This window comes from Salvelinus fontinalis, chromosome 15 (genome assembly GCF_029448725.1).
Source record: "Salvelinus fontinalis isolate EN_2023a chromosome 15, ASM2944872v1, whole genome shotgun sequence".
Classification (NCBI taxonomy): Eukaryota; Metazoa; Chordata; class Actinopteri; order Salmoniformes; family Salmonidae; genus Salvelinus; species Salvelinus fontinalis.
The window spans coordinates 1,469,130-1,496,653 of NC_074679.1; the positions used below are offsets into that span (position 1 = coordinate 1,469,130).

Below are 27,524 nucleotides of genomic sequence, written 5' to 3' on the forward strand. Positions count from 1 at the left end.
ATGTCCTGATTCTAAATGGGATGGATGTCCTGATTCTAAATGGGATGGATGTTCTGATTCTAAATGGGATGGATGTTCTGATTATAAATCACTGGTTATATTAAGAGGCATTCAGCCATAGCATAATTAATAACACATAATTCAGCTAACCAAAATAGTTACAATGGCGACGTTAGCATAGCTAGCTACTGTACTTCTGTACAATTGTTCCAAGCTGTGCGCATAGTGTGATTGGGTTAGGGTTAGCATAGTGTGATTGGGTTAGGGTTAGCATAGTGTGATAGGGTTAGCATAGTGTGATTGGGTTAGGGTTAGCATAGTGTGATTGGGTTAGGGTTAGCATAGTGTGATTGGGTTAGGGTTAGCATAGTGTGATTGGGTTATTAAAGTTAGCATAGTGTGATTGGGTTATTAAAGTTAGCATAGTGTGATTGGGTTAGGCTTAGCATAGTGTGATTGGGTTAGCATAGTGTGATTGGGTTATTAAAGTTAGCATAGTGTGATTGGGTTAGCATAGTGTGATTGGGTTAGGATTAGCATAGTGTGATTGGGTTAGCATAGTGTGATTGGGTTATTAAAGTTAGCATAGTGTGATTGGGTTATTAAAGTTAGCATAGTGTGATTGGGTTATTAAAGTTAGCATAGTGTGACTGGGTTAGGGTTAGCATAGTGTGATTGGGTTATTAAAGTTAGCATAGTGTGATTGGGTTATTAAAGTTAGCATAGTGTGATTGGGTTAGGCTTAGCATAGTGTGATTGGGTTAGCATAGTGTGATTGGGTTATTAAAGTTAGCATAGTGTGATTGGGTTAGCATAGTGTGATTGGGTTAGGATTAGCATAGTGTGATTGGGTTAGCATAGTGTGATTGGGTTATTAAAGTTAGCATAGTGTGATTGGGTTATTAAAGTTAGCATAGTGTGATTGGGTTATTAAAGTTAGCATAGTGTGACTGGGTTAGGGTTAGCATAGTGTGATTGGGTTAGCATAGTGTGATTGGGTTATTAAAGTTAGCATAGTGTGATTGGGTTATTAAAGTTAGCATAGTGTGATTGGGTTATTAAAGTTAGCATAGTGTGATTGGGTTAGGGTTAGCATAGTGTGATTGGGTTAGGGTTAGCATAGTGTGATTGGGTTATTAAAGTTAGCATAGTGTGATTGGGTTATTAAAGTTAGCATAGTGTGATTGGGTTATTAAAGTTAGCATAGTGTGATTGGGTTAGGGTTAGCATAGTGTGATTGGGTTAGGGTTAGCATAGTGTGATTGGGTTAGGGTTAGCATAGTGTGATTGGGTTAGGGTTAGCATAGTGTGATTGGGTTAGCATAGTGTGATTGGGTTAAGGTTAGCATATTGTGATTGGTTAAGGTTAGCATATTGTGATTGGGTTAGGGTTAGCATAGTGTGCATGGGTTATTAAAGTTAGCATAGTGTGATTGGGTTAGCATAGTGTGATTGGGTTAGGGTTAGCATAGTGTGATTGGGTTAGGGTTAGCATAGTGTGATTGGGTTAAGGTTAGCATATTGTGATTGGTTAAAGTTAGCATAGTGTGATTGGGTTAGCATAGTGTGATTGGGTTAGGGTTAGCATAGTGTGATTGGGTTAGCATAGTGTGATTGGGTTATTAAAGTTAGCATAGTGTGATTGGGTTAGCATAGTGTGATTGGGTTAGCATAGTGTGATTGGGTTAGGGTTAGCATAGTGTGATTGGGTTAAGGTTAGCATATTGTGATTGGTTAAAGTTAGCATAGTGTGATTGGGTTAGCATAGTGTGATTGGGTTAGGGTTAGCATAGTGTGATTGGGTTAGCATAGTGTGATTGGGTTATTAAAGTTAGCATAGTGTGATTGGGTTAGCATAGTGTGATTGGGTTAGCATAGTGTGATTGGGTTAAGGTTAGCATATTGTGATTGGTTAAAGTTAGCATAGTGTGATTGGGTTAGCATAGTGTGATTGGGTTAGGGTTAGCATAGTGTGATTGGGTTAGGGTTAGCATAGTGTGATTGGGTTAAGGTTAGCATATTGTGATTGGTTAAGGTTAGCATATTGTGATTGGGTTAGGGTTAGCATAGTGTGCATGGGTTATTAAAGTTAGCATAGTGTGATTGGGTTAGCATAGTGTGATTGGGTTAGGGTTAGCATAGTGTGATTGGGTTAGGGTTAGCATAGTGTGATTGGGTTAGGGTTAGCATAGTGTGATTGGTTAAGGTTAGCATATTGTGATTGGGTTAGGGTTAGCATAGTGTGATTGGGTTAGGGTTAGCATAGTGTGCATGGGTTATTAAAGTTAGCATAGTGTGATTGGGTTAGGGTTAGCATAGTGTGATTGGGTTAGCATAGTGTGATTGGGTTAGCATAGTGTGATTGGGTTAGCATAGTGTGATTGGGTTAGCATAGTGTGATTGGGTTAGGGTTAGCATAGTGTGATTGGGTTAGGGTTAGCATAGTGTGATTGGGTTAGCATAGTGTGATTGGGTTAAGGTTAGCATATTGTGATTGGTTAAGGTTAGCATATTGTGATTGGGTTAGGGTTAGCATAGTGTGCATGGGTTATTAAAGTTAGCATAGTGTGATTGGGTTAGCATAGTGTGATTGGGTTAGGGTTAGCATAGTGTGATTGGGTTAGGGTTAGCATAGTGTGATTGGGTTAGGGTTAGCATAGTGTGATTGGTTAAGGTTAGCATATTGTGATTGGGTTAGGGTTAGCATAGTGTGCATGGGTTATTAAAGTTAGCATAGTGTGATTGGGTTAGGGTTAGCATAGTGTGATTGGGTTAGCATAGTGTGATTGGGTTAGCATAGTGTGATTGGGTTAGCATAGTGTGATTGGGTTAGCATAGTGTGATTGGGTTAGGGTTAGCATAGTGTGATTGGGTTAGGGTTAGCATAGTGTGATTGGGTTAGCATAGTGTGATTGGGTTAAGGTTAGCATATTGTGATTGGTTAAGGTTAGCATATTGTGATTGGGTTAGGGTTAGCATAGTGTGCATGGGTTATTAAAGTTAGCATAGTGTGATTGGGTTAGCATAGTGTGATTGGGTTAGGGTTAGCATAGTGTGATTGGGTTAGGGTTAGCATAGTGTGCATGGGTTATTAAAGTTAGCATAGTGTTATTGGGTTAGGGTTAGCATAGTGTGATTGGGTTAGCATAGTGTGATTGGGTTAGCATAGTGTGATTGGGTTAGCATAGTGTGATTGGGTTAGCATAGTGTGATTGGGTTAGCATAGTGTGATTGGGTTAGCATAGTGTGATTGGGTTAGGGTTAGCATAGTGTGATTGGGTTAGGGTTAGCATAGTGTGATTGGGTTAGGGTTAGCATAGTGTGATTGGGTTAAGGTTAGCATATTGTGATTGGTTAAAGTTAGCATAGTGTGATTGGGTTAGCATAGTGTGATTGGGTTAGCATAGTGTGATTGGGTTATTAAAGTTAGCATAGTGTGATTGGGTTATTAAAGTTAGCATAGTGTGATTGGGTTAGCATAGTGTGATTGGGTTATTAAAGTTAGCATAGTGTGATTGGGTTAGCATAGTGTGATTGGGTTAGCATAGTGTGATTGGGTTAGCATAGTGTGATTGGGTTAGGGTTAGCATAGTGTGATTGGGTTAGGGTTAGCATAGTGTGATTGGGTTGGGGTTAGCATAGTGTGATTGGGTTAGCATAGTGTGATTGGGTTAGGGTTAGCATAGTGTGATTGGGTTAGGGTTAGCATAGTGTGATTGGGTTAGCATAGTGTGATTGGGTTGGGGTTAGCATAGTGTGATTGGGTTGGGGTTAGCATAGTGTGATTGGGTTAGGGTTAGCATAGTGTGATTGGGTTAGGGTTAGCATAGTGTGATTGCGCACACCACAATAAAGACCAACAGCACTACATAACTACGTCACTGAGTGCAGTGTCCATGGGAAATGGGGGCCTCTAACACGTGCGCTTAGAGGGCCTGTGCGGTGAATGGACATGTGGTTAAATGTGTAAAAAATCAAACATGGCATAGAAAACAGCGTTAACTTTGACAGCCCTAATTGTAACACAATTTGATACACATGTTGCAAACTTTCAAGACTCAACATATGCAAGAACATTCATATCGACCACACGGTGGCGCTGTAACAGGCACATGTTTGACTCAGTGATGAGATTTGGCACACATGCTCAGGGATATAAGTCTAGCTAACCCACACAATATCTTAGATACCTTTGGCCCGATTTTGGATGAATGATGCGTCTTGCTATGGAGATACAGCATTTTAAAAGTGATTGGCCCAAGGGGGGGGGGTGGGGGTGTTGCATCATTCATGGGGATGACATGTTTACTGTGTCCTTGTTGGATATTAATGTTCCTGATGTTTAAATGTGGAAGATTTCCCTCTTTAGGAAGAGCCGTGTAATGTCCAGTTGAACCTGTGTTGTCTTCATCAGGGTGTCTGAACCACAGCGTCCGTCTCAGTGTGGTTTCGGCTCCAGTGGCGGTGTTGGGGTACAGCGGCCTGAAGACCCAGAGGAGAGACCGAGGGAGGGGAGGGCACCGGAGAGGAGGCCTACATCTACTACACAATCTGACTGAGGGGGGTAGACACATCAGAGGACAGACAGACAATCATACCAGAGGACAGACAGACAATCATACCAGAGGACAGACAGGCAACAACTCCAGCAAACTGAAGACAGAAAGTAGAGAGAGCGGCAGACCCAGAATAGAGGATAGGAGGAGCCTGAGGAAGGAGGCCCCAGAATCTGAGCAGCAACAGAAGAGCAGGAGAGGAGAGGACCAGATAACGGAGAGGAGAAAGAGGAGGAGAGGAGAGACGGACCAGGGAATGGACGAGAAGACAGGAGAGGAGGACCATGGAACAGAGGGGAGGAGAGGACTCAAGGAAAGCTCTCCAATCAAAGCCAAAACCAGACTGGGGTCAAAGGCCAGTAGGCTCAGTGATATGACTGATGCTAAACCAGCCAATAGAATGAGTGAAGCTCGGGTTAGGTTAACTAGGGTCAAGGTTCATAATGTGACTGAGGCTAGGGTCAGGTTAACGAGGGTTAGGGTTAGTGATCATGTGACTGAGGCCAGGGTCAGGTTAACGAGGGTTAGGGTTAGTGATCATGTGACTGAAGTGAAGGAGAGGAAGGTGAGGCTCAGCGGAACAGACAGCCAATCAGACCCCAGAGACACCACTGTATCCATGACAACCAAACACAACAGCTGGCTGGCCAGTGGGCCTGGTGGCAGCCATCTTAAGAACTGGGGTAAGTTCAGAATCCCAAAGAGGAGTGAGAGGCCAAAGGAGGAGCCATCAAACCCCAACCCCCCACAGGACAGACTTCCTAACCCCCCACAGCGCAGACCTCCCAACCCCCCACAGCACAGACCTCCCAACCCCCCACAGGACAGACTTCCCAACCCCCCACAGCACAGACCTCCCAACCCCCCACAGCACAGACCTCCCAACCCCCCACAGCGCAGACCTCCCAACCCCCCACAGCACAGACTCCCCAACCCCCCACAGCACAGACCTCCTAACCCCCCACAGCGCAGACCTCCCAACCCCCCACAGCGCAGACCACAGCACAGAGAGCCGTCGTACCCCAGGAGACGACTCCGTACAGAGAGCGATGGGTACTCCTCTGCTAACTCTGAAACTCCGCCCAGTGGGTTGGACATGAAGGCATGCCATGCCCACCAGCTGAGGGGTGGGGCCTATGGCTCTGACATCATCCACCAAGGGGTTCTAGCCTCCTGATGACATCATCCTACTGAGATGCAACACCGTGTTAATAGAAAATGAAGCTAGCCCGAGGTCGCTTTTTATAATCACATTTACACAACTGATTATTTATTATCATTTGTAAGGTTGTATATATTTTCAATTCTGTTAAGATTATTTTTTCAGTGAATGTATTATGCCAATTAACTGTAGACATGCTCATAGCCTCAACACAATCACACCTGACAACTGGTTTTTGTTGAAGCCATGTATTTTAATTTGTAGTTTCAAAATCACATTATAGCACTTGCAATTGAAGAATGGTCAAGCATTAATGATTAGTAGAAAATGAATTAAACCTGAAACCACCCCTTTCTATACTTCCCAGCAGTGAGTCTAATATTTCTAGAAAACCAACAGGGGCTGATGCTGTGGAGGTGGCTGGGTATTGAACTGTTATATGGTGGGATTGTCTGGACAAATGCTGCGTTTGCAGTCTCCACTAACACAGGAACATTGCAGCGATACGGCAGGTCTAGGATCTGTCTATAAGGCGAAACTGATCAGAGGCTTCATGGAGAATGAAACCATTTCCTTGCCTGGGACTCATGTGCCTATCTTTATTATCAGTGTTTGCACTAAGACAGGATGGCTAAGCTTGGAATAAATTATTTTTACAGAAAAACATTTTGCTGCATTATCGTTATGCAAATGACCAGTTCTGTCATGTCTTAAATAAATTCACTCTTAAATCACCTCAATGTGTTCCCTCTGGGCTGGTTTCCTGGACAGATAAGGGAGATCAGCTGTCATCAGACAATGTGTAAATGTTCCAGACTTTTCTCCAGCAGATCATGGACCACAAACTGAACTAACTTCAATAAACTCCTCTTTATTCCGGTATTAAAGCCACAGGTACATATTGATGACCTGGTCAGCGGTGATGGGAGTTAAAGTCCACAAAAAGGTTTCAGCTCTGTGCTTTAATAACACTGAACAGGTGGGTATCACATCTCAAATGAAAACAATTAGTTCAAATTAAAATAATATGCAGTACTTGTCTATATAGTAAGTCAAGACCTATCCAGAGTCTTACCATTTTACTTCAGATAAAAACAGATTCAATCTGGTACTAACAATATTCCAGTATTATAATTTTGGTCTTTCATATACACACACATATATATATACATATAAAACACTACTGGGGTGATGAGACTAATGCTGGGTCTGAGGTGCCATGTTGTCTCTGCCGTCTTTGTGCTTCTCTACCAGTGCAGACGAGTTACAACAGGTGGAAGGACCCGATTGGCTGGCTGAGTGTAAAATGACCTGATTGGTTGAATGAGCTGTAGAGGAAAATCCCTGATGAGAGAGGCATACATAACAGTGCTGTCAGTCATATTGAAAACATTATAATGAAGTTGGGTCCTGTTCTGCTGCAGGTCAGCGTCTCCCAGTCAGGGGTCATCGTGCTCCTGGCAGCAGAGCTGTCCGGTGTGGGGCCAGGGCCGCAGCGCCCCCTCCTGGTGGTTCTTGCAGAATGAGTTGGGGCACAGCTGGCAGAACACTTCAGATGGCTTCCCACACACGTCACAGTGGTGCCACGGGCAATCCCAGCGCCCTGAAATATAACATACTAACCATTATAATATCTATTATACAACTAACACATTATGTTATATAGTCCCAGCGCCCTGAAATATAACAACATGCACTGAACAAAAAGGCAACGTTGTTTCGTGAGCTGAAATATAGAAAACAATCCCTGAAATGTTATATTCAAATTGGCTGGGTGTGTCTAGGCCCACGCATGGCTGCGCCCCTGCCCAGTCATGTGAAATCTATAGATTAGAGCCCAATTTATTGATTTAAATTGACTGATTTGCTTCTATGAACTGTAACTCTTTGAAATTGTTGGGTTTATATTTTTGATCAGCATACACACTACCGTTCAAAAGTTTGGGGTCACTTAGACAAATATTTTTCTTTAAAAAACAAGGACATTTCTATTAAAATAACATTGATAGATCAGAAATACAGCAGACATTGTTAAACTTGTAAATGACTATTGTAGCTGGAAACGGCAGATTTTTTACGGAATATCTACATAGGTGTACAGAGGCCCATTATCAGCAACCATCACTCCTGTGTTCCAATGGCACGTTGTGTTAGCTAATCCAAGTTTATCATTTTAAAAGGCTAATTGATCATTAGAAAACCCTTTTGTAATTATGTTAGCACAGCTGAAAACTGTTCTGGTTAAAGAAGGAATAAAACTGACTAGTTGAGTATCTGGAGTATCAGCATTTGTGGGTTTGATTACAGGCTGAAAATGGACAGAAACTCGGTCTATTCTGAGAAATGGCTTTTCCATGCCAAACTGGCTCTAACCAGAATAGAAAGAGTGGGAGGTCCCGGTGCACAACTGAGCAGGACAAGTACATTAGTGTGTTTAATTTGAGAAACGAACACCTCAAGTCCTCAACTGGCAGCTTCGCAAAACACTCGGCCTTCTAGGCAGAGTTGCAAAGAAAAAGCCATATCTCAGACTAGCCAATAAAAGATTAAGATGGACAAAAGTACAGGAACTCTGCCTAGAAGGCCAGCGTCCCGTCCCGGAGTCGCCTCTTCACTGTTGAGACTGGTGTTTTGCGGGTACTATTTAATGAAGCTGCCAGTTGAGGACTTGTGAGGCGTCTGTTTCTCAAACTAGACACTCTAATGTACTTGTCCTCTTGCTCAGTTGTGCACCGGGGCCTCCCACTCCTCTTTCTATTCTGGTTAGAGCCAGTTTGCGCTGTTCTGTGAAGGGAGTAATACACAGCGTTGTACGAGATCTTCAGTTTCTTGGCAATTTCTCTCATGGAATAGCCTTCATTTCTCAGAACAAGAATAGACTGATGAGTTTCAGAAAAGTCCTTTGTTTCTGGCCATTTCGAGCCTGTAATCGAACCCACAAATGCTGATGCTCCAGATACTCAACTAGTCTAAAGAAGGCCAGGTTTATTGCTTCTTTAATCAGAACAGTTTTCAGCTCTGCTAACATAATTGCAAAACGGTTTTCTAATGATCAATTAGCCTTTTAAAATGATAAACTTGGATTAGCTAACACAATGTGCCATTGGAACACAGGAGTGATGGTTGCTGATAATGGACCTCTGTATTCCTATGTAGATATTCCATAAAAAATATGCAATTTCCAGCTACAATAGTCATTTACAACATTAACAATGTCTACACTGTATTTATGATCAATTTGTTATTTTAAATGGACAATTTTTGCTTTGAAATATCTATTTACAAGTATTCAGACCCTTTCCTCAGAACTTTGTTGAAGCACCTTGAGTCTTCTTGGGTATGACGCTACAAGCTTGGCAGATTTAAGGAGTTTCTCCCAGATCCTCTCAAGCTCTGTCAGGTTAGATCGGGAGTGTCGCTGCACAGCTAATTTCAAGTCTCTCCAGAGATGTTCGATCGGGTTCAAGTCCAGGCTCTGGCTGGGCCACTCAAGGACATTCAGAGACTTGTCCCGAAGCCACTCCTACGTTGTTTTGGCTGTTTGCTTAGGGTCGTTGTGAAGGTGAACCTTCTCTCTGAAGCAGGCTTTCATCAAGGATCTCTGTACTTTGCTCCATTCATCTTTGCCTTGATCCTAACTAATCTCCCAGTCCCTGCCGCTGAAAAACATCCCCACAGCATGATGCTGCCACCACCATGCTTCACCGTAGGGATGGTACCAGGTTTCCTCCAGACATGACGCTTGGCATTCAGGCCAAAGAGTTTCATCAGACCAGAGAATCTTGTTTCTGATGGTCAGAGTCCTTTAGGTGCCTTTTGGTAAATTCCAAGCGGGCTGCGTCTTTTACTGTACCATAAAGGCTTGATTGTCGGAGTGCTGCAGAGATGGGAGAACCTTCCAAAAGGACAGCCATCTTTAAAGAGGAACTCTGGAGCTCTGAGTGACCATCAGGTTCTTGGTCACCTGCCTGACCAAGGCCTTGGTGGTTCCAAACTTCCATTTAAGAACGATGGAGGCCACTGTTTTCTCGGGGACCTTCAATGATGCAGAAATGTTTTGGTTGAGAGAATGCCAAGAGTGGCTACTTTGAAGAACTTCAAATATAAAATAGATTTTGGTTACTACATGATTCCACGTGTTATTTCCTAGTTTTGATGTCAACACTTATTCTACAATGTAGAAACTAGTAAAAGTACAGAAAAACCCTGGAATAAGTAGGTGTCCATACTTTTGATTGGTCCTGTACACAGTCCCAGCGCCCTGAAATATAATATACACATAACATTAGAATATCCATCTATCCAGAGGTAGAAGTTTGTGTCTAACAAAGGGTCTCTTGGTGAGGTCCAGGCAGGAGAGGTGGAAGGGTCAGGGGTCAGGGTCTTACCGAAGGGTCTCTTGGTGAGGTCCAGGCAGGGGAGGTGGAAGGGTCAGGGGTCAGGGTCTTACCGAAGGGTCTCTTGGTGAGGTCCAGGCAGGAGAGGTGGAAGGGTCAGGGGTCAGGGTCTTACCGAAGGGTCTCTTGGTGAGGTCCAGGCAGGAGAGGTGGAAGGGTCAGGGGTCAGGGTCTTACCGAAGGGTCTCTTGGTGAGGTCCAGGCAGGAGAGGTGGAAGGGTCAAGGGTCAGGGGTCAGGGTCTTACCGAAGGGTCTCTTGGTGAGGTCCAGGCAGGAGAGGTGGAAGGGTCAGGGGTCAGGGTCTTACCGAAGGGTCTCTTGGTGAGGTCCAGGCAGGAGAGGTGGAAGGGTCAGGGGTCAGGGTCTTACCGAAGGGTCTCTTGGTGAGGTCCAGGCAGGAGAGGTGGAAGGGTCAGGGTCTTACCGAAGGGTCTCTTGGTGAGGTCCAGGCAGGAGAGGTGGAAGGGTCAGGGGTCAGGGTCTTACCGAAGGGTCTCTTGGTGAGGTCCAGGCAGGGGAGGTGGAAGGGTCAGGGGTCAGGGTCTTACCGAAGGGTCTCTTGGTGAGGTCCAGGCAGGAGAGGTGGAAGGGTCAGGGGTCAGGGTCTTACCGAAGGGTCTCTTGGTGAGGTCCAGGCAGGAGAGGTGGAAGGGTCAGGGGTCAGGGTCTTACCGAAGGGTCTCTTGGTGAGGTCCAGGCAGGAGAGGTGGAAGGGTCAAGGGTCAGGGGTCAGGGTCTTACCGAAGGGTCTCTTGGTGAGGTCCAGGCAGGAGAGGTGGAAGGGTCAGGGGTCAGGGTCTTACCGAAGGGTCTCTTGGTGAGGTCCAGGCAGGAGAGGTGGAAGGGTCAGGGGTCAGGGTCTTACCGAAGGGTCTCTTGGTGAGGTCCAGGCAGGAGAGGTGGAAGGGTCAGGGGTCAGGGTCTTACCGAAGGGTCTCTTGGTGAGGTCCAGGCAGGAGAGGTGGAAGGGTCAGGGGTCAGGGTCTTACCGAAGGGTCTCTTGGTGAGGTCCAGGCAGGAGAGGTGGAAGGGTCAGGGGTCAGGGTCTTACCGAAGGGTCTCTTGGTGAGGTCCAGGCAGGAGAGGTGGAAGGGTCAGGGGTCAGGGTCTTACCGAAGGGTCTCTTGGTGAGGTCCAGGCAGGAGAGGTGGAAGGGTCAGGGGTCAGGGTCTTACCGAAGGGTCTCTTGGTGAGGTCCAGGCAGGAGAGGTGGAAGGGTCAGGGGTCAGGGTCTTACCGAAGGGTCTCTTGGTGCGGTCCAGGCAGGAGAGGTGGAAGGCCTTGGTGCAGCTCTTCCTGTCACACAGAACGAGCTGCCCTCCGTCTCCACAGCGGAAACAGTCGTCCTCAGACTCCTTCCCCTCGTTCCGCGTCCGACGCTTCTTCACTTTCTTCTTGGCTTTCTTCCCCTTGGGCTCCGCGGCCTGGAAACCAGAGGCCTGGACAGGAAACAACAGTCAGATAGAGGTCTAGACAGGAAACGACAGTCAGATAGAGGTCTGGACAGGAAACGACAGTCAGATAGAGGTCTGGACAGGAAACGACAGTCAGATAGAGGTCTGGACAGGGAACGACAGTCAGATAGAGGTCTGGACAGGAAACGACAGTCAGATAGAGGTCTGGACAGGAAACGACAGTCAGATAGAGGTCTGGACAGGAAACGACAGTCAGATAGAGGTCTGGACAGGAAACGACAGTCAGCGGTCTGGACAGGAAACGACAGTCAGCGGTCTGGACAGGAAACGACAGTCAGCGGTCTGGACAGGAAACGACAGTCAGCGGTCTGGACAGGAAACGACAGTCAGCGGTCTGGACAGGAAACGACAGTCAGCGGTCTGGACAGGAAACGACAGTCAGCGGTCTGGACAGGAAACGACAGTCAGCGGTCTGGACAGGAAACGACAGTCAGCGGTCTGGACAGGAAACGACAGTCAGCGGTCTGGACAGGAAACGACAGTCAGCGGTCTGGACAGGAAACGACAGTCAGCGGTCTGGACAGGAAACGACAGTCAGCGGTCTGGACAGGAGACAGTCAGCGGTCTGGACAGGAGACAGTCAGCGGTCTGGACAGGAGACAGTCAGCGGTCTGGACAGGAAACAGTCAGCGGTCTGGACAGGAAACAGTCAGCGGTCTGGACAGGAAACAGTCAGCGGTCTGGACAGGAAACAGTCAGCGGTCTGGACAGGAAACAGTCAGCGGTCTGGACAGGAAACAGTCAGCGGTCTGCACAGGAAACAGTCAGCGGTCTGCACAGGAAACAGTCAGCGGTCTGCACAGGAAACAGTCAGCGGTCTGCACAGGAAACAGTCAGCGGTCTGCACAGGAAACAGTCAGCGGTCTGGACAGGAAACAGTCAGCGGTCTGGACAGGAAACAGTCAGCGGTCTGGACAGGAAACAGTCAGCGGTCTGCACAGGAAACAGTCAGCGGTCTGGACAGGAAACAGCCAGCGGTCTGGACAGGAAACAGCCAGCGGTCTGGACAGGAAACAGCCAGCGGTCTGGACAGGAAACAGCCAGCGGTCTGGACAGGAAACAGCCAGCGGTCTGGACAGGAAACAGCCAGCGGTCTGGACAGGAAACAGCCAGCGGTCTGGACAGGAAACAGCCAGCGGTCTGGACAGGAAACAGTCAGAGGTCTGGACAGGAAACAGTCAGCGGTCTGGACAGGAAACAGTCAGCGGTCTGGACAGGAAACAGTCAGCGGTCTGGACAGGAAACAGTCAGCGGTCTGGACAGGAAACAGTCAGCGGTCTGGACAGGAAACAGTCAGCGGTCTGGACAGGAAACAGTCAGCGGTCTGGACAGGAAACAGTCAGAGGCCTGGACAGGAAACAGTCAGAGGTCTGGACAGGAAACAGTCAGAGGTCTGGACAGGAAACAGTCAGAGGTCTGGAAAGGAAACAGTCAGCGGTCTGGACAGGAAACAGTCAGCGGTCTGGACAGGAAACAGTCAGCGGTCTGGACAGGAAACAGTCAGCGGTCTGGACAGGAAACAGTCAGCGGTCTGGACAGGAAACAGGTCGGACAGACCCCATTTTTGGACTGTTAGATGGACCTCAAGAGTTCCATCTGTTCTTCGGGGTCATCTTTCACACTCTTAAAGGTGTTATAAAGTACGGATGTTCAAAATCTACTTGTCTTTTCTGTATGTACCAAGAGAAGCCAACTCACCTTGGGCCGGTCTCCAAGGAAACCACTACAGTTGGGAGCCCCACAGCGACACACAGTCTTCTCGTTACCAAGGCAATCCAGGTTGTAGTTAAAGGTGAGCTCTGTCCCTGTAAACCACAACACAATATTACTACAACTGACCCTGAGCATGATGTCAAACCACCAAGACAACAGCCGTCTTTGGCCTACCCTCATTTAACCAAGTCTTTTACAATCATGACCTGACCAAGGAGATGGTTGGTTCTCACCAGCAGGGATGTCACAGACAGCGAAGAGCCCAACCCTGGTATCTCCGTTCACCGTCCATTTCTGCGTCTCACAGTTGGGCTGGCAGCTGTGGTTCATGAAGCGGGAGTAGTTCCCTTTAGGCCCGGCGTCTATGATCCGGTCCTGGAAACACAGGTCAGGCTGGTGAAGACGTATGCAGTAACAGATGAAGATTGATACAGCTATAGATGTGTAGTATTGAAGTAGAGCTACAGATGTGTAGTATTGAAGTAGAGCTACAGATGTGTAGTATTGAAGTAGAGCTACAGATGTGTAGTATTGAAGTAGAGCTACAGATGTGTAGTATTGAAGTAGAGCTACAGATGTGTAGTATTGAAGTAGAGCTACAGATGTGTAGTATTGAAGTAGAGCTACAGATGTGTAGTATTGAAGTAGAGCTACAGATGTGTAGTATTGAAGTAGAGCTACAGCTACAGATGTGTAGTATTGAAGTAGAACTACAGATGTGTAGTATTGAAGTAGAGCTACAGATGTGTAGTATTGAAGCAGAGCTACAGATGTGTAGTATTGAAGCAGAGCTACAGATGTGTAGTATTGAAGTAGAGCTACAGATGTGTAGTATTGAAGTAGAGCTACAGCTATAGATGTGTAGTATTAAAGTAGAGCTACAGCTACAGATGTGTAGTATTGAAGTAGAGCTACAGATGTGTAGTATTGAAGTAGAGCTACAGCTACAGATGTGTAGTATTGAAGTAGAACTACAGATGTGTAGTATTGAAGTAGAGCTACAGCTACAGATGTGTAGTATTGAAGTAGAACTACAGATGTGTAGTATTGAAGTAGAGCTACAGATGTGTAGTATTGAAGCAGAGCTACAGATGTGTAGTATTGAAGTAGAGCTACAGCTGTGTAGCATTAAAGTAGAGCTACAGCTATAGATGTGTAGTATTGAAGCAGAGCTACAGATGTGTAGTATTGAAGTAGAGCTACAGCTGTGTAGCATTAAAGTAGAGCTACAGCTATAGATGTGTAGTATTAAAGTAGAGCTACAGCTATAGATGTGTAGTATTGAAGTAGAGCTACAGCTACAGATGAGTAGTATTGAAGTAGAGCTACAGCTGTGTAGCATTAAAGTAGAGCTACAGCTATAGATGTGTAGTATTGAAGTAGAGCTACAGATGTGTAGTATTGAAGCAGAGCTACAGATGTGTAGTATTAAAGTAGAGCTACAGATGTGTAGTATTAAAGTAGAGCTACAGATGTGTAGTATTGAAGCAGAGCTACAGATGTGTAGTATTGAAGTAGAGCTACAGCTATAGATGTGTAGTATTGAAGCAGAGCTACAGATGTGTAGTATTAAAGTAGAGCTACAGATGTGTAGCATTAAAGTAGAGCTACAGCTATAGATGTGTAGTATTGAAGCAGAGCTACAGATGTGTAGTATTGAAGTAGAGCTACAGCTGTGTAGCATTAAAGTAGAGCTACAGCTATAGATGTGTAGTATTAAAGTAGAGCTACAGCTATAGATGTGTAGTATTGAAGTAGAGCTACAGCTACAGATGAGTAGTATTGAAGTAGAGCTACAGCTGTGTAGCATTAAAGTAGAGCTACAGCTATAGATGTGTAGTATTGAAGTAGAGCTACAGATGTGTAGTATTGAAGCAGAGCTACAGATGTGTAGTATTAAAGTAGAGCTACAGATGTGTAGTATTAAAGTAGAGCTACAGATGTGTAGTATTGAAGCAGAGCTACAGATGTGTAGTATTGAAGTAGAGCTACAGCTATAGATGTGTAGTATTGAAGCAGAGCTACAGATGTGTAGTATTAAAGTAGAGCTACAGATGTGTAGTATTAAAGTAGAGCTACAGCTATAGATGTGTAGTATTGAAGCAGAGCTACAGATGTGTAGTATTGAAGTAGAGCTACAGTTATATATGTGTAGTATTGAAGTAGAGCTACAGATGTGTAGTATTGAAGTAGAGCTACAGATGTGTAGTATTGAAGTAGAGCTACAGATGTGTAGTATTGAAGTAGAGCTACAGATGTGTAGTATTGAAGTAGAGCTACAGATGTGTAGTATTGAAGTAGAGCTACAGATGTGTAGTATTGAAGTAGAGCTACAGCTACAGATGTGTAGTATTGAAGTAGAACTACAGATGTGTAGTATTGAAGTAGAGCTACAGATGTGTAGTATTGAAGCAGAGCTACAGATGTGTAGTATTGAAGCAGAGCTACAGATGTGTAGTATTGAAGTAGAGCTACAGATGTGTAGTATTGAAGTAGAGCTACAGCTATAGATGTGTAGTATTAAAGTAGAGCTACAGCTATAGATGTGTAGTATTGAAGTAGAGCTACAGATGTGTAGTATTGAAGTAGAGCTACAGCTATATATGTGTAGTATTGAAGTAGAGCTACAGATGTGTAGTATTGAAGTAGAGCTACAGATGTGTAGTATTGAAGTAGAGCTACAGATGTGTAGTATTGAAGTAGAGCTACAGATGTGTAGTATTGAAGTAGAGCTACAGATGTGTAGTATTGAAGTAGAGCTACAGATGTGTAGTATTGAAGTAGAGCTACAGATGTGTAGTATTGAAGTAGAGCTACAGCTACAGATGTGTAGTATTGAAGTAGAACTACAGATGTGTAGTATTGAAGTAGAGCTACAGATGTGTAGTATTGAAGTAGAGCTACAGATGTGTAGTATTGAAGCAGAGCTACAGATGTGTAGTATTGAAGCAGAGCTACAGATGTGTAGTATTGAAGTAGAGCTACAGATGTGTAGTATTGAAGTAGAGCTACAGCTATAGATGTGTAGTATTAAAGTAGAGCTACAGCTACAGATGTGTAGTATTGAAGTAGAGCTACAGATGTGTAGTATTGAAGTAGAGCTACAGCTACAGATGTGTAGTATTGAAGTAGAACTACAGATGTGTAGTATTGAAGTAGAGCTACAGCTACAGATGTGTAGTATTGAAGTAGAACTACAGATGTGTAGTATTGAAGTAGAGCTACAGATGTGTAGTATTGAAGCAGAGCTACAGATGTGTAGTATTGAAGTAGAGCTACAGCTGTGTAGCATTAAAGTAGAGCTACAGCTATAGATGTGTAGTATTGAAGCAGAGCTACAGATGTGTAGTATTGAAGTAGAGCTACAGCTGTGTAGCATTAAAGTAGAGCTACAGCTATAGATGTGTAGTATTAAAGTAGAGCTACAGCTATAGATGTGTAGTATTGAAGTAGAGCTACAGCTACAGATGAGTAGTATTGAAGTAGAGCTACAGCTGTGTAGCATTAAAGTAGAGCTACAGCTATAGATGTGTAGTATTGAAGTAGAGCTACAGATGTGTAGTATTGAAGCAGAGCTACAGATGTGTAGTATTAAAGTAGAGCTACAGATGTGTAGTATTAAAGTAGAGCTACAGATGTGTAGTATTGAAGCAGAGCTACAGATGTGTAGTATTGAAGTAGAGCTACAGCTATAGATGTGTAGTATTGAAGCAGAGCTACAGATGTGTAGTATTAAAGTAGAGCTACAGATGTGTAGTATTAAAGTAGAGCTACAGCTATAGATGTGTAGTATTGAAGCAGAGCTACAGATGTGTAGTATTGAAGTAGAGCTACAGCTATATATGTGTAGTATTGAAGTAGAGCTACAGATGTGTAGTATTAAAGTAGAGCTACAGCTATATATGTGTAGTATTGAAGTAGAGCTACAGATGTGTAGTATTGAAGTAGAGCTACAGCTATATATGTGTAGTATTGAAGTAGAGCTACAGATGTGTAGTATTGAAGTAGAGCTACAGCTATAGATGTGTAGTATTGAAGCAGAGCTACAGATGTGTAGTATTGAAGTAGAGCTACAGATGTGTAGTATTAAAGTAGAGCTACAGATGTGTAGTATTAAAGTAGAGCTACAGCTATAGATGTGTAGTATTGAAGCAGAGCTACAGATGTGTAGTATTGAAGTAGAGCTACAGCTATATATGTGTAGTATTGAAGTAGAGCTACAGATGTGTAGTATTAAAGTAGAGCTACAGCTATATATGTGTAGTATTGAAGTAGAGCTACAGATGTATAGTATTGAAGTAGAGCTACAGATGTGTAGTATTAAAGTAGAGCTACAGATGTGTAGTATTAAAGTAGAGCTATAGATGTGTAGTATTAAAGTAGAGCTACAGCTATAGATGTGTAGTATTGAAGTAGAGCTACAGCTATAGATGTGTAGTATTAAAGTAGAGCTACAGCTATAGATGTGTAGTATTGAAGTACAGCTATAGATGTGTAGTATTGAAGTAGAGCTACAGCTATAGATGTGTAGTATTGAAGTACAGCTATAGATGTGTAGTATTGAAGTAGAGCTACAGCTATAGATGTGTAGTATTAAAGTAGAGCTACAGCTATATATGTGTAGTATTGAAGTACAGCTATAGATGTGTAGTATTGAAGTAGAGCTACAGCTATAGATGTGTAGTATTGAAGTACAGCTATAGATGTGTAGTATTGAAGTACAGCTACAGCTATAGATGTGTAGTATTAAAGTAGAGCTACAGCTATAGATGTGTAGTATTGAAGTAGAGCTATAGATGTGTAGTATTGAAGTAGAGCTACAGCTATAGATGTGTAGTATTGAAGTAGAGCTACAGATGTGTAGTATTAAAGTAGAGCTATAGATGTGTAGTATTAAAGTAGAGCTACAGCTATAGATGTGTAGTATTGAAGTACAGCTATAGATGTGTAGTATTGAAGTACAGCTATAGATGTGTAGTATTGAAGTACAGCTACAGCTACAGATGTGTAGTATTGAAGTAGAGCTACAGCTATAGATGTGTAGTATTGAAGTAGAGCTACAGCTATAGATGTGTAGTATTGAAGTACAGCTATAGATGTGTAGTATTGAAGTAGAGCTACAGCTATAGATGTGTAGTATTGAAGTACAGCTATAGATGTGTAGTATTGAAGTACAGCTATAGATGTGTAGTATTGAAGTAGAGCTACAGCTATAGATGTGTAGCATTAAAGTAGAGCTACAGCTATAGATGTGTAGTATTGAAGTAGAGCTACAGCTATAGATGTGTAGTATTAAAGTAGAGCTACAGCTACAGATGTGTAGTATTGAAGTACAGCTATAGATGTGTAGTATTGAAGTAGAGCTACAGCTATAGATGTGTAGTATTGAAGTAGAGCTACAGCTATAGATGTGTAGTATTAAAGTAGAGCTACAGCTACAGATGTGTAGTATTGAAGTACAGCTATAGATGTGTAGTATTGAAGTACAGCTATAGATGTGTAGTATTGAAGTAGAGCTACAGCTATATATGTGTAGTATTGAAGCAGAGCTACAGATGTGTAGTATTAAAGTAGAGCTACAGATGTGTAGTATTGAAGCAGAGCTACAGATGTGTAGTATTGAAGTAGAGCTACAGATGTGTAGTATTGAAGCAGAGCTACAGATGTGTAGTATTGAAGTAGAGCTACAGATGTATAGTATTGAAGTAGAGCTACAGCTGTGTAGTATTGAAGTAGAGCTACAGCTATAGATGAGTAGTATTGAAGTAGAGCTACAGATGTGTAGTATTGAAGCAGAGCTACAGATGTGTAGTATTGAAGTAGAGCTACAGATGTATAGTATTGAAGTAGAGCTACAGCTGTGTAGTATTGAAGTAGAGCTACAGCTATAGATGAGTAGTATTGAAGCAGAGCTACAGATGTGTAGTATTGAAGTAGAGCTACAGCTATAGCTATGTAGTATTGTTTTCTGTAATGTCACAGAGGTCTTGAGTGTAACATCCCCAAAGCAATACTGTTCCTGTGGCTCCGGCAGACAAGGACACAGCCACAGACAGGCAGGTCCTCCAATGCTGGAGCAGACAGCTCTATCCTGGCACTCCAATGGTGGAACGCTTCCTCCCTGACGCTAGGACAGCAGAGTCCCTGTCCATCTTCCCAAAACATCTGAAACCCTCCCTCTTCAATAAATATTTTAAATAATACCACATCCCCCTTACTAGCTCTGATACGCTGATAGTAAGTCTATTTTTCCTTAATAAAGTAGCTGTCTATGATATGTGGCTGTCCCACCTGGCAGTAAATCGCTCTGGATTTGAGCATCCGCTAAATGACAAAAAATATAATTTACTACCCGAGAGGGAGGATAGCGTACTACCCACCAGGGAGGATAGCGTACTACCCACCAGGGAGGATAGCGTACTACCCACCAGGGAGGATAGCGTACTACCCACCAGGGAGGATAGCGTACTACCCACCAGGGAGGATAGCGTACTACCCACCAGGGAGGATAGCGTACTACCCACCAGGGAGGATAGTGTACTACACCAGGGAGGATAGTGTACTACACCAGGGAGGATAGTGTACTACACCAGGGAGGATAGTGTACTACACCAGGGAGGATAGTGTACTACACCAGGGAGGATAGTGTACTACACCAGGGAGGATAGTGTACTACACCAGGGAGGATAGTGTACTACACCAGGGAGGATAGTGTACTACACCAGGGAGGGTACCTTGTCGATGGTGAGCATATAGAAGTGAGTGATGTCATTCTCCTGGTAGTACTTGATCCTGGAGCGACATTCCTCTTCATCGATCAGCTCTCCGATGTACTCATTCACAAACTCACCCTGCGGAGAGGCATTCACCAATCAGATCACAGATATACCTTCACCAAATCAGATTACTGATCGCCATCTAGTGCTTTGAAGGGCTGGTCATGGCTCACATCAACACCATTATCCCAGAAACCCTAGACCCACTCCAATTTGCATACCGCCCCAACAGATCCACAGATGATGCGGTCTCTATTCCACTCCACACTCCCCTTTCCCACCTGGACAAAAGGAACACCTATGTGAGAATGCTGTTCATTAACTACATCTCAGCGTTCAACACCATAGTGCCCTCAAAGCTCATCACTAAGCTAAGGACCCTGGGACTAAACACCTCCCTCTGTTACTGGATCCTGGACTTTCTGACGGGCCGCCCCCAGGTGGTAAGGGTAGGTAACACATCTGCCACGCTGATCCTTAACACGGGGACCCCTCAGGGGTGTGTGCTCAGTCCCCTCCTGTACTCGTTGTTCACCGACGACTGAGTGGCCACGCATGACTCCAACGCCATCATTAAGTTTGCTGACGACAACAGTGGTTTAGCCTGATCACCGACAACGATGAGACAGCCTATAGGGAGGAGGTCAGAGACCTGGCCGTGTGGTGCCAGGACAACAACCTCTCCCTCAACGTGACAAAGGGAGCTGATCGTGGACTACAGGAAAAGGAGAGCCCAGCCCACCCCCATCGACAGGGCTGTAATGGAGCGGGTTGAGAGTTTCAAGTTCCTTGTTGCCCACCAACGAACTATCATGGTCCAAACACACCAAGACAACACCTTTACCCCTTCAGGAGACTGAAAATCTTTGGAATGGATCCCCAGATCCTTAAAAAGTTCTAAAGCCGCACCTGAGGGCATCCTGACTGGTTGCATCACCGCCTGGTACAGAAACTGCTCGGCATCTGACCGTAAGGCGCTACAGAGGATAGTACATCACTGGGGCCAAGCGTCCTGCCATCCAGGACCTCTATACCAGGCGGTGTCAGAGGAAGGCCAAAGAATTTCCTCGGTACCAGTAATCCCTGTATATAGCCATTGTTATTTTATTACTTTAGTTTTTAGTAAATATTTTCTTAACTATTTCTTGTACTGCATTGTTGGCTTGTCAGTAAGCATTTCACAGTAAGGTCTACACCGGTTGGTTAAGGGCTCGTCAGTAAGCATTTCACAGTAAGGTCTACACCGGTTGGTTAAGGGCTCGTCAGTAAGCATTTCACAGTAAGGTCTACACCGGTTGGTTAAGGGCTCGTCAGTAAGCATTTCAGTTAGGTCTACACCGGTTGGTTAAGGGCTCGTCAGTAAGCATTTCAGTAAGGTCTACACCGGTTGGTTAAGGGCTCGTCAGTAAGCATTTCACAGTAAGGTCTACACCGGTTGGTTAAGGGCTCGTCAGCAAGCATTTCAGTTAGGTCTACACCGGTTGGTTAAGTGCTCGTCAGTAAGCATTTCAGTTAGGTCTACACCGGTTGGTTAAGGGCTGGTCAGTAAGCATTTCAGTTAGGTCTACACCGGTTGGTTAAGGGCTGGTCAGTAAGCATTTCAGTTAGGTCTACACCGGTTGTATTCGGCGCATGTGACAGATTTGATTTGTCATCTTTTATAAACTACACTGAGCCTCTCCTCAGCTTTTGTATAATAATATAAATATCTATAATATATTTAAGAAAAGTGTCATGCCATGTTTATCATGGCTGTGACATGGTCATAGCCACGAGACGAAACGATATTAAGGGATAGTGTTACATTACAGCCTTATTCTAAAATGGATTCAATTAAAAATACATCGAAATTGTCACACAATACCCAATAATGACAAAGCGAAAAGGTTTATATTTTTGCAAACGGAAATACGTTATTTAAATAAGTATTCAGACCCTTTACTATGAGACTCTAAATGGAACTCAGGTGCATCCTGTTTCCATTGATCATCTTTGAGATGTTTCTACAACTTGAATGGAGTCCATCTGTGGTAAATTCACCTGATTGGTCATGATTTGGAAAGGCACACACCTGTCTATATAAGGTCCCACAGTTGACAGTGCATGTCAGAGCAAAAACCAGACATGAGGTCGAAGGAGTTGTCTGTAGAGCTCAGAGACAGGACTGTCTAGGAACAGATCTGGGGAAGGGTACCAAAACATTTCTGCAGCATTGAAGGTCCCCAAGAACACAGTGGCCTCCATCATTCTTAAATGGAAGAAGTTTGGAACCACCAAGACTCTTCCTAGAGCTGCTCACCCGGCCAAACTGAGCAATCGGGGGAGAAGGGCCTTGGTCAGGGAGGTGACCAAGAACCCGATGGTCACTCTGACAGAGTTCCTCTGTGGAGATGGGAGAACCTTCCAGAAGGACAACCATCTCTGCAGCATTCCACCAATCAGGCCTTTATGGTAGAGTGGCCAGACGGAAGCCACTCCTCAGTAAAAGGCACATGACAGCCCACTTGGACTTTGCCAAATAGCACCTAAACGACTCACAAGATTCTCTGGTCTGATGAAACCATGAGTTTACTCTTTGGCCTGAATGCCAAACGTCACCTCAGGAGGAAACATCATGATGTGGGGATGTCTTTCTGCGGCAGGGACTAGGAGACTAGTCAGGATCGAGGGAAAGATGAACTGAACAAAGTACAGAAATCTTTGATGAAAACCTGCTCCAGAGCTCTCAGGACCTCAGACTGGGGTGAAGGTTCACCTTCCAATAGGACAACGACCCTAAGCACACAGCCAAGACAATACAGGAGTGGCTTCAGGACAAATCCCAAATGGACCAGCTAGAGCCCCGATCGAACATCTCTGGAGAGACCTTAAAATAGCTCTGCAGCGACGCTCCCCATCCAACCTGACAGAGCTTGAGAGGATCTGCAGAGAAGAATGGGAGAAACTCCCCAAATACAGGTGTACCAAGCTTGTAGCGTCAAACCCAAGAAGACTAGAGGTTGTAATCGCTGCCAAAGGTGCTTCAACAAAGTACTGAGTAAAGGGTCTGAATACTTGATACATTTAATATTATTTATTTTTAATACATTTGAAAAATTCTAAAAATGCTGTTTTGCTTTGTCATGTGGTATCGTGTGTAGATTGATGAGGGAAAAAACTATTTAATCCATTTTAGAATAAGGCTGTAATGTAACAACATGTAGAAAAAGTCAAGGGGTCTGAATACTTTCTGAATGCACTGGATATATAATAAATATACCTTCTTAATATCCCGTAGTGCCACCAGGCCCCAGCCCTTGCCAGCAGTCTTGATGATCTTAGTCTCTGGGTAGTGTCTCTTGGTGAAGCCCTGGTTGCAGCATCGCTCTGCGTTGGGACAGACCTGAGGGTGGCACTCGTACATCAACATCCTGTTCAGACATTCTGACTCAAACCCACACGGCTTCTCGTCCGTGGGCTTACAGTTACACTTGGGGATCTCCGACACGTCGGCTGTGTAGACTTGCACCCGGCCACACGGCTTGTTGATCTGCAGAACACACACACAGGGGAGAACAACTATTACATACATGTGATATATCAAAACTGGACTGGGTTGGACAGTTTCACGACAGAAGAGTACCGTTAAAGGGTTAGGGTTAGAGTACCGTTAAAGGGTTAGGGTTAGAGTACCGTTAAAGGGTTAGGGTTAGAGTACCGTTAAAGGGTTAGGGTTAGAGTACCGTTAAAGGGTTAGGGTTAGAGTACCGTTAAAGGGTTAGGGTTAGAGTACCGTTAAAGGGTTAGGGTTAGAGTACCGTTAAAGGGTTAGAGTACCGTTAAAGGGTTAGAGTACCGTTAAAGGGTTAGAGTACCGTTAAAGGGTTAGAGTACCGTTAAAGGGTTAGAGTACCGTTAAAGGGTTAGAGTACCGTTAAAGGGTTAGAGTACCGTTAAAGGGTTAGAGTACCGTTAAAGGGTTAGAGTACCGTTAAAGGGTTAGGGTTAGAGTACCGTTAAAGGGTTAGGGTTAGAGTACCGTTAAAGGGTTAGGGTTAGAGTACCGTTAAAGGGTTAGGGTTAGAGTACCGTTAAAGGGTTAGAGTACCGTTAAAGGGTTAGAGTACCGTTAAAGGGTTAGGGTTAGAGTTAGAGTACCGTTAAAGGGTTAGAGTACCGTTAAAGGGTTATAGCGTTCAGACCTTGATGTATTTGTACGGAGGTGGTTTCCTGTTGTTCTCCTGCGTCTCCTTGGCCTCCCGTTCCATCTTGATCTCCTTGAAGCGAGTCTCCGCCTCCACCAGCGCTGGAGAGATTATATTGTTATATTCTGTCCTCTTACAGTTACACTATAACATGTAGTTATATTATAACCAAAATTAATATAAACTCAGCAAAAAAAAGAAACGGCCCTTTTCAGGACACTGTCTTTCAAAGATAATTAGTAAAAATCCAAATAAAAGCCTTTACAATGAAGATCTGTGAAGTTAACACTCTTTCCCATGCTTGTTCAATGAACCATAAACAATTAATGAACATGCACCTGTGGAACGGGTGTTAAGACACTAACAGCTTATAGACGGTAGGCAATTAAGGTCACAGTTATGAAAACTTAGGACACTAAAGAGGCCTTTCTACTGACTCTGAAAAACACCAAAGAAAGATGCCCAGGGTCCCTTATCTGCGTGTAACCCTTAGGCATGCTACAAGGAGGCATGAGGACGGCAAATGTGGCCAGGGCAATAAATTGCAACGTCCGTACTGTGAGACGGCTAAGACAGCGCTACAGGAAGACAGGACGGACAGCTGATCGTCCTCGCAGTGGCAGACCACGTGTAACAACACCTGCACAGGATCGGTACATCCGAACATCACACCTGCGGGACAGGTACAGGATGGCAACAACTGCCTGAGTTACACAAGGAACGCACAATCCCTCCATCAGTGCTCAGACTGTCCTCAATTGGCTGAGAGAGGCTGGACTGAGGGCTTGTAGGCTTGTTGTAAGGCAGGTTCTCACCAGACATCACCAGCAACAACGTCGCCTATGGGCACAAACCCACTGTCGCTGGACCAGACAAGACTGGCAAAAAGTGTTCTTTACTGACGAGTCGCCGTCTTGTCTCACAAGGGGTGATGGTCGAATTTGCGTTTATCATCGATCATGCTTCATGATCTCTGGCCACATCTGGCCCCGTGCCCTCTCTGATCACATCTGGCCCCGTGCCCTCTCTGATCACATCTGGCCCCGTGCCCTCTCTGATCACATCTGGCCCCGTGCCCTCTCTGATCACATCTGGCCCCGTGCCCTCTCTGATCACATCTGGCCCCGTGCCCTCTCTGATCACATCTGGCCCCGTGCCCTCTCTGATCACATCTGGCCCCGTGCCCTCTCTGATCACATCTGGCCCCGTGCCCTCTCTGATCACATCTGGCCCCGTGCCCTCTCTGATCACATCTGGCCCCGTGCCCTCTCTGATCACATCTGGCCCCGTGCCCTCTCTGATCACATCTGGCCCCGTGCCCTCTCTGATCACATCTGGCCCCGTGCCCTCTCTGATCACATCTGGCCCCGTGCCCTCTCTGATCACATCTGGCCCCGTGCCCTCTGATCACATCTGGCCCCGTGCCCTCTCTGATCACATCTGGCCCCGTGCCCTCTGATCACATCTGGCCCCGTGCCCTCTGATCACATCTGGCCCCGTGCCCTCTCTGATCACATCTGGCCCCGTGCCCTCTCTGATCACATCTGGCCCCGTGCCCTCTCTGATCACATCTGGCCCCGTGCCCTCTCTGATCACATCTGGCCCCGTGCCCTCTCTGATCACATCTGGCCCCGTGCCCTCTCTGATCACATCTGGCCCCGTGCCCTCTCTGATCACATCTGGCCCCGTGCCCTCTCTGATCACATCTGGCCCCGTGCCCTCTCTGATCACATCTGGCCCCGTGCCCTCTCTGATCACATCTGGCCCCGTGCCCTCTCTGATCACATCTGGCCCCGTGCCCTCTCTGATCACATCTGGCCCCGTGCCCTCTCTGATCACATCTGGCCCCGTGCCCTCTCTGATCACATCTGGCCCCGTGCCCTCTCTGATCACATCTGGCCCCGTGCCCTCTCTGATCACATCTGGCCCCGTGCCCTCTCTGATCACATCTGGCCCCGTGCCCTCTCTGATCACATCTGGCCCCGTGCCCTCTCTGATCACATCTGGCCCCGTGCCCTCTCTGATCACATCTGGCCCCGTGCCCTCTCTGATCACATCTGGCCCCGTGCCCTCTCTGATCACATCTGGCCCCGTGCCCTCTCTGATCACATCTGGCCCCGTGCCCTCTCTGATCACATCTGGCCCCGTGCCCTCTCTGATCACATCTGGCCCCGTGCCCTCTCTGATCACATCTGGCCCCGTGCCCTCTCTGATCACATCTGGCCCCGTGCCCTCTCTGATCACATCTGGCCCCGTGCCCTCTCTGATCACATCTGGCCCCGTGCCCTCTCTGATCACATCTGGCCCCGTGCCCTCTCTGATCACATCTGGCCCCGTGTCCTCTCTGATCACATCTGGCCCCGTGTCCTCTCTGATCACATCTGGCCCCGTGTCCTCTCTGATCACATCTGGCCCCGTGTCCTCTCTGATCACATCTGGCCCCGTGTCCTCTCTGATCACATCTGGCCCCGTGTCCTCTCTGATCACATCTGGCCCCGTGTCCTCTCTGATCACATCTGGCCCCGTGTCCTCTCTGATCACATCTGGCCCCGTGTCCTCTCTGATCACATCTGGCCCCGTGTCCTCTCTGATCACATCTGGCCCCGTGTCCTCTCTGATCACATCTGGCCCCGTGTCCTCTCTGATCACATCTGGCCCCGTGTCCTCTCTGATCACATCTGGCCCCGTGTCCTCTCTGATCACATCTGGCCCCGTGCCCTCTCTGATCACATCTGGCCCCGTGCCCTCTCTGATCACATCTGGCCCCGTGCCCTCTCTGATCACATCTGGCCCCGTGCCCTCTCTGATCACATCTGGCCCCGTGCCCTCTCTGATCACATCTGGCCCCGTGCCCTCTCTGATCACATCTGGCCCCGTGTCCTCTCTGATCACATCTGGCCCCGTGTCCTCTCTGATCACATCTGGCCCCGTGTCCTCTCTGATCACATCTGGCCCCGTGTCCTCTCTGATCACATCTGGCCCCGTGTCCTCTCTGATCACATCTGGCCCCGTGTCCTCTCTGATCACATCTGGCCCCGTGTCCTCTCTGATCACATCTGGCCCCGTGTCCTCTCTGATCACATCTGGCCCCGTGTCCTCTCTGATCACATCTGGCCCCGTGTCCTCTCTGATCACATCTGGCCCCGTGTCCTCTCTGATCACATCTGGCCCCGTGTCCTCTCTGATCACATCTGGCCCCGTGTCCTCTCTGATCACATCTGGCCCCGTGTCCTCTCTGATCACATCTGGCCCCGTGTCCT

General features: G+C 45.8%; 2 protein-coding genes across 4 annotated transcripts in view; one reads left to right on the forward strand and one right to left on the reverse strand.

The window, feature by feature from the left end:
• LOC129811257 (protein Jade-1-like) overlaps nucleotides 1–6,452 on the forward strand; it is an 82,782-nt gene extending 76,330 nt beyond the window's left edge. For all 3 annotated transcript variants that reach the window (XM_055862421.1, XM_055862420.1, XM_055862419.1), the window contains exon 11: nucleotides 4,415–6,452. In XM_055862421.1, the coding sequence (XP_055718396.1) occupies nucleotides 4,415–5,733 (1,319 nt within the window). In that variant the 3' untranslated portion in view covers nucleotides 5,734–6,452. The remainder of the gene's footprint in view (nucleotides 1–4,414) is intronic.
• Nucleotides 6,453–6,547: 95 nt separating this feature from the next.
• The window catches only part of nsd2 (nuclear receptor binding SET domain protein 2), a 102,293-nt gene continuing 81,316 nt past the window's right edge, over nucleotides 6,548–27,524 (reverse strand). The window contains exons 15-21 of the mRNA XM_055862418.1: nucleotides 24,262–24,365; nucleotides 23,340–23,609; nucleotides 20,039–20,155; nucleotides 13,538–13,679; nucleotides 13,290–13,396; nucleotides 11,354–11,555; nucleotides 6,548–7,321 (exon numbers count right to left, since the gene is read on the reverse strand). Coding sequence (XP_055718393.1) covers nucleotides 7,158–7,321; nucleotides 11,354–11,555; nucleotides 13,290–13,396; nucleotides 13,538–13,679; nucleotides 20,039–20,155; nucleotides 23,340–23,609; nucleotides 24,262–24,365 — 1,106 coding nt within the window. The 3' untranslated portion in view covers nucleotides 6,548–7,157. The remainder of the gene's footprint in view (nucleotides 7,322–11,353; nucleotides 11,556–13,289; nucleotides 13,397–13,537; nucleotides 13,680–20,038; nucleotides 20,156–23,339; nucleotides 23,610–24,261; nucleotides 24,366–27,524) is intronic.